We start from the raw sequence: 14,340 nt of genomic DNA, 5'->3' as shown, positions 1-14,340 counted from the left end.
GGAACGGGTCATTAAAGAGACCCTGTCATGCATTTGATAAGTACCCAAGCCAATACCCTGCAAAGGAAGACTGTAAACATCTTTCCAGCTGCGGCGCGGGCAAACCGCTCCGTACAAGAATATCCGGCTGTCAGGAAGCCAGAACTCGCCTGTGCGGCTGAAGCTCTGCACATGTGCATAGATTGACACAGAATTGTACACAGCTGTGTGCCTCTGCGCAGGTCTGCGCAGCGCTTCTCGGCATGTGCATGCGATTATTATGAGCTGTGGAGCCAAAACGCTATTTAAGGCTGTGACATCCTAGTCTCCATGCTGAGTGATGCCTTCCTGTGTTCCTGAGACCCTATGGTCTGATTATTCATTCATTATCAACCCGGTTTGTTTGACTCTTCACGCTACTCTTTGTTCCGTGACCCCGGCTTGTTCTTTGACTACCGCTCCTGCCCGCCGCCTTGTACTTCTCTGACCTGAGCTTGTTCCTGACTTTACTCCTGCTGTCACTTGGTACTGCTCGGCCCGCCTGTTGTCGTACCGGATAGTTTGACTACGGCTTTTCTGGAACCTTGCACCTGAATCCTGCCCAGGACTCATTGGCATTACAGAGACTGACCTTACCTGCCATGGTGACGTAATGCGGCGCTCGTGCTACTCCGTGTCCCCACCACCTTTTCTGCCATCCAGGGGCTCTGGGACTGGAGCTGCAATGAAGGCCTCCCTTATCAACTCAGACTCCACCATGGTATGTGACATGCACTGGAAAGTAGGGATGCACTGATACCGATAACAGTATCTCGTGCTCGCCCAAATGTTCCCAATACTTATCCCGATACTGGAACTTCTGGTATCAGGAAGCCAGGCAGCGAGTCATTACCCGCCCCCTGGCTTCCTGATTGGTCAGCTGGCCGATCAGGAAGCCGGGTGGCGAGTCACTAGCCACCCCCCCAGCTTGGCCAGAAAGCTGGCTCCATGCTTCCTTGTCACCTGGTGACGAGGCAGCATGGAGACGGCTTCCCGGCTAATCAGGAAGCTGGGCAGTGAGTCATTACATGCCGCTCGGCTTCCTTAATGGGATTTCCGGTATCGGGGAGTACCGAAAAAACTGTATTGGGGCATCCCTACTGGAAAGTACTGGGTTCCCCATAGATCTCACTGGTCCCTACATAACTACAGGACACAGAACAGACATGGTGGTTGGCAGTGAGAACCGAGGGGGAAGGGGGGGGGGCATGGAGATCAACACTCCTAAAAAACAGCAGAATTCGAGACTGTACTAGAGTGGTGTTTGGTGACAAGGGAAACGCTTTTGAAGGGTGATTGGGCACTAAAATTAATGTCAGGGTCGCTTTAGGGCCGGTGCAGACCTAGGCGACCTCACCGTGCAGCGATCGCGCTGTGAGTGCCATTATTTTCCAATGGCACCCCAGTCGCCCCCAGGCGGATCGCGCTGGATTCCACCCGTGCTTCCGAATACGATCGCAGCTAAAACCGCTGCACGTCGTATATCGGCAAACATTTTTTTTAACCTTTTTCTGCGATTTCCGCTCAGATGTCACCCCATTGAAATCAACGGGGCCGCAAGGCAATCGCGGCCTGCATTGTGCGGGATCGCGTAGGTCTGCACTGGGCTTTAAAGCCCAACTCAGGGATTTTGTGAAAATGTATTTGCCCAGCAGGTACAAGATTTAAAAATAGTCACTCCGGCGCTGTCCCCTGCAGACACTCTGACGTCCTCCGGTCCTGTTCCTATTTGAAAGACACCCAAGCAGTGAATCCAAAATAAGGAAACCGGCCTTGGAGCTTCGTGTTGACGGTCCTGGTCTCTAAAGGCGAGCCAACTCCCGAATATCTGCCCTCCGGAGTTCACGTTAAGTTATTATTACAGGTATTTATAGAGCGCCAACAATTTACGCAGCACTTTACATAGCTCCACATTCACATCAGTCCCTACCCTCAAGGAGCTTACAATCTAAGGTCCCTATCTCACATGCATACATAGAGGGCCAACTTAGAGAATAGCTAATTAACCTACCAGCACATCATTGGAGTGTGGGAGGAAACCGGAGTACCCGGGGTAACCCACGCAAGCACAGGGAGAACATGCAAACTCCTTGCAGATAGTGACCTGGCCGGGATTCAAACCGGGGACCCCCAGTGCCGCAAGGCAGAAGCGCTAACCACAACGCCACTGCGCTGCCCAAGTTGATGACATTCATCTCCAATCATGAAGAAAGAAAGCAGAGTAACCATAACAGCCATTTTCTTGTCCTCGTCATGAACATCTACAATCTCGTTTCGCCGCCTTCCACGGCAGCGATTAGCGGCTCATGCTCGAATTAAGTGTTCCTTGTTAATTGACCGAGTCAGTAACAGCCCCGAGAATTATCAATACGGCATTGTCACCTAATGACACGTGAAGTGTGTAAGAGTTTTATTAACAGTTCCATGAAAAGCTGAAGGTGCCGAATCTCAAGAGCAAAATTCCGAACTGTTTCTTCTTCTTCGTGTTTAAAGGGGAAGTCCGGCGCATTAAAAAATAAACCAACGTGCTCACATTAACATTTAAACTGTTAAAGGTGAACTGCAGGCAGATAAAATCCAAATAGGAGTAGGAAATATGTGCAGAAAATAGGGCGCTGAAGGGGAGTAAAGGTTCCAGCAGGAAAGTAAGGATGTCCCTGGGAGGAACACAGGGGGCGGCACTGAACTCTGGAAGACAGCCCTGTTCCATGATGTCCTTGGTTAGGTCTTCCTGCCCACAAGCAGCGCAGAAACATATGGGCAGGTCAGGCAAGGGAGGCCAATTTGAAGTGGACTTATCACTGAAAATCCCCCCCCCCCGACAACCTGTTAATATTCCCTAGCAGGATGCTCCATGATGGTGATAAGACCTACTAATCACATACAGGCTGGAGGCCTTGCTGACAAAATAAGCCTTCATCCTGAGGCTGGCACTGCAGCCTGTGGCAGTTTTCATTTGTTTAGTTACTGTAATTGTCAGATACAAATCGCAGTATTTAAAAAAATTGAGCGAACACATACCAGCGTTCGCTCACCTCTCGATCCTGTCACTGATCGAGAGGATTCCCCCCTCCCCGCTCCGCCAGCGCTGACTGGCAGAACGGACGGGGGAGGGGCGGGTACAGCTGGCTCTGCCTCTAGATAGGCAGAGCCAGCTGTCAGTCACGCAGCTGGGCGGATCCCGGCATAATTGTCTGGATCCGCATCAGCGTCTCAGTATACCGCAAGCAGCAGCTCGCGGTATACTGAGCCTAGGGTGACGGAAGGACGCTAGCTTGTGTCCTCCCGTTACCCTAAGGAGAACTATGGGGAAAAGCCCTGACCCCATAGTTCTCCTTTAACTGCAAAGTTTTTGTTTTTTTTTGTAAGTCCTACATCAACACCAAGATGTATCTTAGCTGTTCAGAAAGCAAGTTAATTATGTCCACGGCGCTCGGCAGACATTGCTGGATAATCCTTCAGCATCTTCACCACCAATCACTTGAGGGAGGCTGCCGTCCCCAAAGACAACTGGGAAGCATCTTCATGAACCATGCAAAAAACAAACAGAAGGACAGAGCCCTTTCCTCGTGTAATAACGTTTATTCTAGGGATTCACCGATACCGGTATTTCAGTATCGAGTACCGATATTTTTTTTCCGGTACTCGCCAATACCGAGTACCAGAAGTCCCAATCAGGAAGCCAGGCGGCGTGCAATGACTCTCCACCCGGCTTCCCAATTAGCAGGGAAGCCGTCTCACTAGGTGACGAGAAAACGTGGAGCCGGCTTCCTGGCCAATTACGCACCGTGTAATGATGCGGCGCCCGGCTTCCTGATACAGGAAGTATTGGGCTATACATCGGAGCATTTGGAGAGTACGAGTATCGCCCAAATACTAGGCATCGGCACCGATACTAGTATCGGTATCTGTGCATCCCTAGTTTATTCAATGCAAAAATGTGTACAAATCAAAAACTACTCGCATATATATGATGGAGACAAGTGCCATAATAGACCGTACATGCAGGGCAGAGCCAAAGCAGCTGACGCATTTTGAGGGAAATCCCACCTTCCTCAGAGCTCTGAGGAACAGGGATTTCCCCGAAACGCGTCAGCTCTTTGGCCCTGCGCTACATATATGGTCTATTATGGCACTTGTCTCCATCATATATGTGAGTAGTTTTTGATTTGTACACATTTTGCATTGAATAAATGTCATCACATAAGGAAAGGGCGCTGTCCTTCTTTTTGTTTTTTTGCATGTATCTTAGCTGTGTTCATTTTAGAGCAACACCTAAACAAATGTTTTACCAGCAGCCTATTTATATAGATGATACAATTTAATATTAATGTCCCTGTAAGTTTACTGACCTTGAAAAGCCACAACAGGCTTGTAACACCACCGACAATGAGGAACATACACAATATACAATCAGTTCACAAACATCCCCTTCATGGTACAGAAACTACAACATGTATGTCGAAAAATGACTCAAATTCATTTATATTTTTATTCCTGAAATGGAAATCTGCAACATTTGTTCTTTATAAAAATAAAACTCTTCCACTCACATAAGGCACGCGTCATAAAATGGCCATACATGTAACGATCGAGGACTTGACTGCTTCCAATGCACAGCAGAGAGATCGATTCAGTTCAATTCGGATACATTTTACTTTCGGATGACGAGGATCATTTACGAATGGAACCGTCTGTTTGGTGCAATCTTCCACATCAGAAAGATTGTTCATATCGAACAATTGGAGTTTTACGCGCATGCCCAGCGTTAGAAATGGCCGTCAGAGACGTTAAGGCTTCCAGGAATAACAAAACGTGGAAAAACAACCAAATTGTCTTTCAAAAACATAATTTGTCAAAATTAGCTGCACAGTCCCAATAAAACTCCTTCATATTCATTAAAGTGAACCTTTCATATGAAACTGCAAGCTGGCCACAAGCTAGGTATAAAGTATTTTTTACTAGGGATGCACCGATACCGAGTATTTGGGCGAATGCTCGGACTCACCCAAATGCTTCCGATACTTATCCCGATACCGGAGCTTCCGGTATCAGGAAGCCGGGCGGTGAGTCATTATACGTCACCAGGGAGCATGGATGGATGGTAATAACTCTCCCTTCGGCTTCCTATTTGCCCAGAAAGCCAGCTCCATGCTCCCTCATTACTTGGTGACAAGGGAGCATGAAGCTGGCTTCCCGGCCAGTCAGGATGCCAAGCAGCGTGTAATGACTCGCCGCCCAGCTTCCTGATTGGTCGGGAAGCAGGCCAATCAGAAAGCCAGGCGGGGAGTCATTACCCGCCACCCCAGCTTCCCGATTGGCAAGAAAGCCGGCTCCATGCTTCCTCGTCACCCGGGAGAAGAGTGAGCATCGAGAGGCTTCCCGGCTAATCAAGAAACCGGGCGGCAAGTCATTATATGCCGCCCGGCTTCCTAAATGGGACTTCCAATATCGGTATTCCATATCGGTGTAAAGAAAAAAAAAATCGGTACTTGTACTGGATACCGGAAAAATAGGTATCGGTACACCCCTAATTGTTACTATTCAAGTTGTTTTCTGTTTTGTTTTTTAATGTATGGATTTTGGCAAGGGGTGGCTGGTCTACCATTTACTGGTTAAGGTGGCATAATTGTTATATTTTTTTCATTTAACCATTGGGCTGAATGAAAAAGAAAAATATAACAAATTCCTCCATCCATGCAAAACAGCATGGATGGATGAAGCTCCCACTGCGCTATTGTATTCTGACTGTGGTGCGTGTGCCACTGTCAGAGTACCTGAGCAGTGATGGCAGCCAATTGGCTGCAGTCACTGATCACCCGAAAACTTTCTGACCGTGCTACTTCGATTTTCTGATAGAAGGATGCTGGGCAGAAGAATGCTAACCCGGTCACCCACTGAAAAAAAAATGCACAGTGTACGGCCATCTTTTCTTAATTTTTACGTGAAAGATCTGATTTTTATGGATCATTTATCTGTTGAGTTTTATTGGGGATTTGCTCTTATATCAAAAAAACTTGAACAAAGGTCTGCCAAGAAATGGTTAGATGTTTCCAACCGACCCACAGAAGGGGCCATTTGGTTACCAAACACACTCAGGGGGGTGGACCAATTAACTGTCACAAAAGGGGAGGGTATCCTGCTCACCAACACATGAGGGGGAGTGGGGGGGTTGCCTGGTTTACCAACCCATAGGAGTGGGGGGGCATCAGGTTTACCAACACACAAAGGGGCTGTTGAGTTTACCGACATAGAAAGGGTTAAAACCTCTCTAAGCAAACCTTGGATCACTTGTCTCTAACTCTTCCTGGGACACATCCTTACTACAGTTATATCTGCAGCAGTTACTTGATTACAGGAGGCATACGGGACTTCTATATATCTGTCCAGATGCAACCAGATTATTAACATTAGAGACACACGTACACGATTACATGACTATCAATCATTATCTGCAGACAAGACGACTTCCATAGTGCGAGTGGCTGTCATTATTGAAGTGGTTTCTCTATTTCGGAACGCTCGTCATTTAACCCTAAAAATATATTTAACAATCTAATAATGCCAATACAAACTAACCAAGCCGCTTCTACTCATATAAAACCATCCTGGTCAATGTTCCGGCCACACATGACAGAACAGTCCCATGTAAACATTGTCGACTTTGGTCTTGAGTCCCCGGTAAGTGCCTCGTTCCTGCTGTGCCCAGTGTTACATCATATCCAGCTGGTGAGAAGAGAACACAAGGTGAGCGTGGCGATTCTTACATATGAAAGATTACAAATAGTGGGGCATAGTCAGATAACATCCTTACCAGATCATCCACGTCTCCTCCTTCTTCCGTCATGCTCGTGTCTTCCGTTTCCTCCTCAGCTTTGGCCAGGAACTGTGCGAGAGCGAGCGACAAGTCACATGTCAAATATCCCTCAGAGGGTAACCAGGTATGGACAGTAGATGTGCTACACACAGCAAAAAAAAAATGCATCCAGTGGCGTACCAAAATCGCCATAGCAACCCAGGCGGCCGCTATGGGGCCCGGGGCACAGGGGGGCCCAGCCAGGACACCCCCCTGGTGCTGTGCGGGTCGCCCGGCCCGTTAAGGCTTCAAAGGCTACTAGGCTACTGGCTGTCACTGGCAGCTGTGAGGAGGAACGTGTCACTGTTAGATCACTGACAACCTGACAGTGATCTGTGCAGCGGCACGTTCCTCCTCACAGCTGCTGCCGAGTCATTGGCGTTGGCAGTGGAGGCGGGGCCCAGCGACGGAGGAGGCGGGGCCCTGGGAGGGAAGAGGAGGCGGGACCCGGTGAGGGAAGAGGAGGCGGGACCCGGTGAGGGAAGAGGAGGCGGGACCCGGTGAGGGAAGAGGAGGCGGGACCCGGTGAGGGAAGAGGAGGCGGGACCCGGTGAGGGAAGAGGAGGCGGGACCCGGTGAGGGAAGAGGAGGCGGGACCCGGTGAGGGAAGAGGAGGCGGGACCCGGTGAGGGAAGAGGAGGCGGGACCCGGTGAGGGAAGAGGAGGCGGGACCCGGTGAGGGAAGAGGAGGCGGGACCCGGTGAGGGAAGAGGAGGCGGGACCCGGTGAGGGAAGAGGAGGCGGGACCCGGTGAGGGAAGAGGAGGCGGGACCCGGTGAGGGAAGAGGAGGCGGGACCCGGTGAGGGAAGAGGAGGCGGGACCCGGTGAGGGAAGAGGAGGCGGGACCCGGTGAGGGAAGAGGAGGCGGGACCCGGTGAGGGAAGAGGAGGCGGGACCCGGTGAGGGAAGAGGAGGCGGGACCCGGTGAGGGAAGAGGAGGCGGGACCCGGTGAGGGAAGAGGAGGCGGGACCCTGTGAAGAGGGAAGAGGTCACTCTCTGCAGGGTCACTCTCAGGTGGGCTGTGTGGGATATGAGGTGGTCTCTGCAAGCGGCATAACTAGAAATCACAGGGCCCCCTACAAAATTTTGATATGGGGCCCTGTGATTTCTAGTTACGCCCCTGACTGCATCTAAATACTTTGGACGTGTGTAGAACGGCCAGCTGCCCTTCCTCCTCCCCCCACAGCTAGCAATACCCAGCTGTCATTTTGACAGCCGGTGTGGGAGTCTAGATTTAAAAAGTATTTCCTCTTTTGCAGCCAAATTTGAGAAAAACCCCCACCATATGCTTGTTATGTGTTCCCATTCACACAGCATACCTGGAAATATATATTTTAAACAATATTTCTTGCCTTTTAGATGTCCCCGGAGCCTCTGCAAGCTTCTCTCTCAATTTCCAAGTGACGGGACACTATCTGTCGCCATAGATATACCAGGGACAAGCTAAGCTTACTTCATTAACATACAATGGGGGTAGTTTATCAAAACTGAGGCAGACAAACTCTGGAGCAGCTGTGCATGGCAACCAATCAGCTTCTCCATTTCATTTTCAAACCTTAACTGAACAAACTGAAGAGAGAAGCCGATTGGTTGCCATGGGCAAATGCTCCAGTTTTGATAAATTCCCCCCGGTGTGTCTAGATCGTTAAACCCTTTGTTAGGGCAGACAGTGTTCGAACCTAGTTCACAGCTGATAATGAGATCTGCCAGCACAGTACAGACCGGGATAATTCTGCCAAAATTACCCTTTACCCCCTTTCACTAAAAATCACACCCGCATACAGCTCTGCATGCTGATATGAAGTTATCTCTCATTCATTAGTTAAATGAACATATTTTTCTTTTACTTACAATTACTGTTTTTCCACTTCCTGGTCATCTTGGGCATTAGTGATGCAGCCTGTGCCTAAGAGATGCATCCTGGGAAGGTTACATCACAGAGCATTGCTGGGAAATCTCATCTGTAAACTGCAAAATCTCACAAGATCTCAGGCATAGGCGTTTACCCTGCCCTGAGATGATGTGCATGGTTACATGTCCTAGTCACATGTGCCAGAGTTCCAGGAAGTGAAGGGAGATATATTAATCTACCCTTAGTAAAACAAAAATGGCCGCTGTAAGAAGACTGGGGAGGAAAAGAAGAATAAGGAATGCAAAGAATACAAATCCGGCAATGATCTAGAGGTATCCGTGTGTGTAGATTTTCATTACTAAACATTTCTAAAGGGGCCTTTGGGGTCATTTTAAAGATAAAGGTAAAGTTCCTCTTCAACCTGTCCTGTTCCCCTCAGTACAGAGAACAACTGTTCTTTTAGGACAGAGCATGTATTGTGCAAGCAGCATATTAAAAAAAGGTTATGCTGTGTGATATCCTATGATGTGGTAAGCTATAAGAAACATGTAACAAATATATAATAGGTGTTATCCCAGTTTGGCTGTGAAAATACACTTTAAAGCGCCCCACTGCAAGATTAAAGGAGAACTATGAGGTGGGTGCTTTCCACTCACCTCATAGTTCTAGCCGACCTGTGACAATGAGACAGTCACAGGTCGGCTCAGTAGATCAGGAGGTGAGCGAACACATACCGGCGTTCGCTCACCTCTCGATCATGTCATGGCTCTCTGCCGTGACAGGGGAGGGGCTGGATTCCCCTCTCCCCGCTCCGATCCGCCAGCGCTGACTGTCAGGATCCGCTTCAGCGTCTCAGTATAACGCGAGCTGTAGCTCGCGGTATACTGAGCCTAGGGTGACGGGAGGACGCTAGTTTGTGTCCTCCCGTTACCCTAAGGAGAACTATGGGGAAAAGCCTTAACCCCATAGTTCTCCTTTAAGTCCAGACATAAATGTATTCTAAAGACAAATTTAGGGATTAGCGCATGTTATTGCACAATGCAATGCAGCGCATGTTGGGTGCTCCGCATTGCCTTTCATTCTAAATTACACCCCAATGCATGCACTACTTTTTTTTCAATGTATCCTATTGTAGTAATGCACATTGCAGCGCAACATATGTCCACTGGGAGATGCGCTGGGGTGCCATTATTCAGAATGAATGGCAACGCAATGCGCCAGCACACCTAGTTTTGTGCTGCACTGCATCGTGCGACAGCATGTGCTAGATTCACAGTAACAATGCCTTTAGCACAACTCTTTGGTGTGAATGGGCCCTAAAGCAGATTTTTTTTTCCTACTGCAAATCAAGTGAAGGAATCCCCTAAGGCCATGGTTCTCAACTGGTGGGTTGTGACCCAAAACTGGGTCGCAGCCCTGTGTTTAGTGGGTCGCCGCGTGCCTTCCAGACCATGCCTGGACCAGTGACGTCACATTCTGGCTCCTGGCACCTCTACAGGGCACGCAAGGGAGCTGTATAAGCAATGCTCATATGGATGGAGCTCCGTCACAGCACGGCCGCTCACACTGGACCCCAGGCTGAGGATCCACTCCACTTTTTTGTAAGGTCACCCGCATCGGAATGCGCAGTACCGCAATGCCTTGCAACTTGGGTCGCGACTTAATGACCGAGGACAAAGGTGGGCCCTGAGGTTACACAGGTTGAGAACCACTGATCTAAGGATTATTTCACTTTCATTGTCTAGATTACACCTCTTGCAGTGCCTACTAAGCCTTGATGAAAGGGGGGGGCGGGGGGGGGGACTTTTGATTCACATGTTGGCTATTTTAATGGTGCACACACATGGCTAAACTGACAGAAGCAATATGAATGTATATGTCAGGAGTTTACTACAACCTTTCCCTGCATGCTTCTGGCCTCATGGCCTTTCTCTGATGATCTCAGTTGTCTGGTGAGTGTTGTTCGTGGGCTGTGTGCCGGGAGACAGATATCAGGTGTGCAGGAACATACTGTACTGACAAAGCCACAGCGGGAGGGAGCTCAGACCTGCCGCTGTCTGTACATCGTTGTGAGTGATAAGGCGCTCGCGTCTCGCTCATTATACACAGAAGCTCTTACCTGTCTGGCCTCTTCGGGAGTCACAGAGCTGTCGGTGGATTCCTCAGATGTGATCAGGGACACGCCATCTGGGAGACAAAAGACACAATGACAGGCACGTGGCACAATCTCCTGATCCAGGCATATCGATCTGGTGTCTTTTTTTAAACTCCTTTAAGGTCAAAATACAATATAAAAAACACAATGGGATTTTAATTTGAACTGCAGGCTAGATTCTTATATAAGATATACACTGAGTGGCCAGATTATTATGACCACCTGACGTTTGTAGGCACATTAGCTATAATTGAAGTTGCTGGAGGGCCAGACCATTATAAATAGGGAAGCGGGTTGGTTACCACGACAGTAGAAGTGATTTGTTTCTGAAGATACGGGGAAACAACGCGATGTAACAGCCTTTGAACGTGGGATGATTGTTGGCGCTCGGAGCCATGGAGCGAGTATCAGCAAAACAGCAGAATTTGTTAAATGTTCAAGAGCAGCTGTTGTTAAAGTGTTTAAAGACCGGACTGTCAGCCGAAAATCTGGGTCTGAACGTGGGAATTGTGGCCGTCAGCGACTAGTCAATGGCAGAACGGGGGAGGGGCAAGACTGGTACAAGACAACAGAAGGGCGACAGTGCAGTGTCAGATTCCTCGCATCACCTTTCATCATCTCGTGGCGTCACGTGGCGGCCCAACGAAGTACTGATGGGGTGGTCATAATAATCTGGCCACTCAGTGTATATCCACCAAAAGTCCATTCCGACTAAATGCTGGTGTGGTCACACTCCCCCAATGGAGTAGAATACAAAAAATGATGAACATGAGCGCAGAGGAATCACAATGCTATAATCCCTGAAAGATATAACAAGCCAGTGAGTCAATCAACCTGCCCGGTGTTAACCTAAAACTGAAATATTAGTGTTGGGAGGACTGAAGACGTTTTATTAAAGTGTAAACATAGTCACACGGCAGCAACAGTAGTCCTCCACTTGTTGAGAGAATCGGGGGGGAAAACCTGAAGTGTTTTAAAATAAAAAGCCTCAAAAAGAACAAATTGATGACAAAAGACAATCTCTTTTATAAAAAAATTGGTATCCGACATGTTTCAGGTGTCTGCTTTTATACAGGTCAGACCTGAAGAAGTAGGAACCTGCAAACGTTGAAATGCCAATTTTTAATAAAAGACAATGATAAAAGACAAAAGCTAATAAGCCCCCTTTGTGATAGCAAAGAGGATGTGACAGATCCTCTTTATAGAGACATCAGAAGTCTATTAGACCCCTAATGTCACCTATAGATACCAAAGAAGCAGAGATCATGCTTTATCAGCTTCTTCTCCGGCTATAAAAGTCTTATATCTTTCAGGGATTATAGCATTGTGATTCCTCTGCGCTCATGTTCATCATTTTTTGTATTCTACTCCATTGGGGGAGTGTGACCACACCAGCATTTAGTCGGAATGGACTTTTGGTGGATATACACCGTCATTGAACCTTGAGACGATGTGTATTACATCACTTTAAGTCAGGGAAAGGATAGACTGACACCAAAAGTGATGTAATACACATCGTCTCAAGGTTCAATGATTGGAGGGGAGGTCAGGCGTTACAAGTGTGCTGATCCCCCTCAGATCCAGCCACAAAGACCTGCCATGCTGGGCACGCACGGGGGGACAATGGAGCCCAGGATAGCCAGCGGCGGATGGCGTACACCTTCCCCCCACCGTACAAGTGATTGGGCAGCTCTATAGCCTGTGATTTTGGTAGAACCGCTTCAAGTGAGGATGTTTATTTACAATGGTTGGTCAGAAGGCAGTTAAAGGCTCCCTATGAAAACTGCCTTTTTTATGAGCTGTTTGTTTTATGTAAAAGCACGACTTTCACTTCATCATTCCTGGTGGCAACGCTCTACAGGCTGATGTAGCCTCGGCAGCGCTGCCACCACGGTGCGTATGCTCCCATTCTCTTCTCCAGAGAGCACGGCATGCTCTGCTGTTCACAACTACAAGCTGCGCACATCAGACAGGAACGCTTCCAGCTCGGTGATTGAAAACCGCTACTCCAGGGAGAGTAGGGCAACACAAAGCAGCCGCAGGCATCATGGGACACATGACACGCTGGGACTAAGCCACACCCACAGACCGGGCCGTACACTGGGGATAAGGAATTGATTACATCATATGGATACATGCTGTATAGATTCCTGTGATTTATGGATGGATTGTTTATTCTTTGTGTACCCAACTTTCACTGTATGCCTAGAGCAGCGGTTCTCAACCTGTGGGTCGCGACCCAAAAGTGGGTCGCAACTCACTGTTGAAGGGGTCGCAGCATCCACTTCTGCTGCGCTAGGTGAGAGGCTCCTCAGCCTCCTCCTAGCTCAGCAGTGTCAGTGAGCAGGAGGACAGCAGAGGCTGTGAATATAAAAGTGCCGCTATACACACTCCCTGGCCGCTGCAGCGACATCTAGTGGCCGGGGAGTGTGTACAGCAGGGCTTTTCTAATTACAGCCGCTGCTGTCCTCCTGCCTCCCATACAATGTGAGCTCTGCAGGAGGCGGGCGTCTAAGCACTACTGTCGCTGAGAAGGCTGCATGGAGACAGAGCAGGCAAGCAGGTAGCAGGGGCTGGGAAGGACTTGTATTCTTGTGAGTGTGCTTCTATTTTTAGTCCCAAGTCCAGCGCATTACGAATTCTGGAGTCCAGCGCTCTGTTGGGGGTCACCACAACTTGGTAAATGTTACTAAGGGGTCCCGGCCCTAGAGAGGTTGAGAACCACTGGCCTGGAGGGATGTAGAAAGGTTTTCAACCACTTTAAGGCCCTTATTCACACACGAATCGGCCTGCACGTGCAGCTCCATTCTGCGTGCGGGGCTCTACCAAGCAGCTGCCGGGAAGGACAGGTGCTGCGTGTGATTAGTACGCAGCCCCCGTCCTTCTCTATGGGGCAACGCAGCCGTAGGTCCCCCTACGCTGGCCCACCCTGCATGTCCGTAGGGGTGCGGGTGAGCGTATTCATACGCCGCCGGAATGGATCCTGTATGCGTCCCGGCCAGAAAACCCGCACCCCTACGGATCTGCAGTTGAGGTGAGCGTAGGGGGGCGTACAGCCGTGTAGCCCCATAGAGAAGGACTGGGGCTGCATACTAATCACACGCAGCACCTGTCCTTCCCAGGAGCTGCTGGAGTACGGCCCTGCACGGAGCTGTACGTGCGGGCCGATTTGTGTGTGAGTGGGGCCTTAACGGATACAATTCTTTACATAACTTTGCATTTGAGTAGCTGCAAAATTATTCTGAAAAGTGCAGCAATCAAAGACACAAAGACAATTAACAAAAGTGAAGTTTTAATAAATTTATATGCAGCATCTTTACCCTCACAATGCTCTTTTATCTTTTACATTCAGGCAATGCCGCTCTCAGTAAACGAATGCAACCTTTTCCAGAGTTGTCCTTACTGTGACAGTTTGTTCCTTTTGAACCTGACATGCCTGATCGCTGCAGAGGTGGGG

General features: G+C 48.9%; 1 protein-coding gene across 1 annotated transcript in view; it reads right to left on the bottom strand.

The window, feature by feature from the left end:
- Positions 1 to 14,340, bottom strand: part of XRCC5 (X-ray repair cross complementing 5) — a gene marked incomplete at its 5' end in the record, with an annotated part of 60,543 nt that overhangs the window by 5,346 nt on the left and 40,857 nt on the right. Inside the window, 2 exons of the mRNA XM_018552551.1 lie at positions 6,800 to 6,904; positions 10,848 to 10,915. Of these exons, the coding sequence (XP_018408053.1) occupies positions 6,800 to 6,904; positions 10,848 to 10,915 (173 nt within the window). The remainder of the gene's footprint in view (positions 1 to 6,799; positions 6,905 to 10,847; positions 10,916 to 14,340) is intronic.

The sequence above is a fragment of the Nanorana parkeri genome, unplaced genomic scaffold (genome assembly GCF_000935625.1).
Source record: "Nanorana parkeri isolate BGI_ZX_2015 unplaced genomic scaffold, ASM93562v1 scaffold92, whole genome shotgun sequence".
Lineage (NCBI taxonomy): Eukaryota > Metazoa > Chordata > Amphibia > Anura > Dicroglossidae > Nanorana > Nanorana parkeri.
This window is presented reverse-complemented; position numbering and strand designations above follow the sequence as displayed.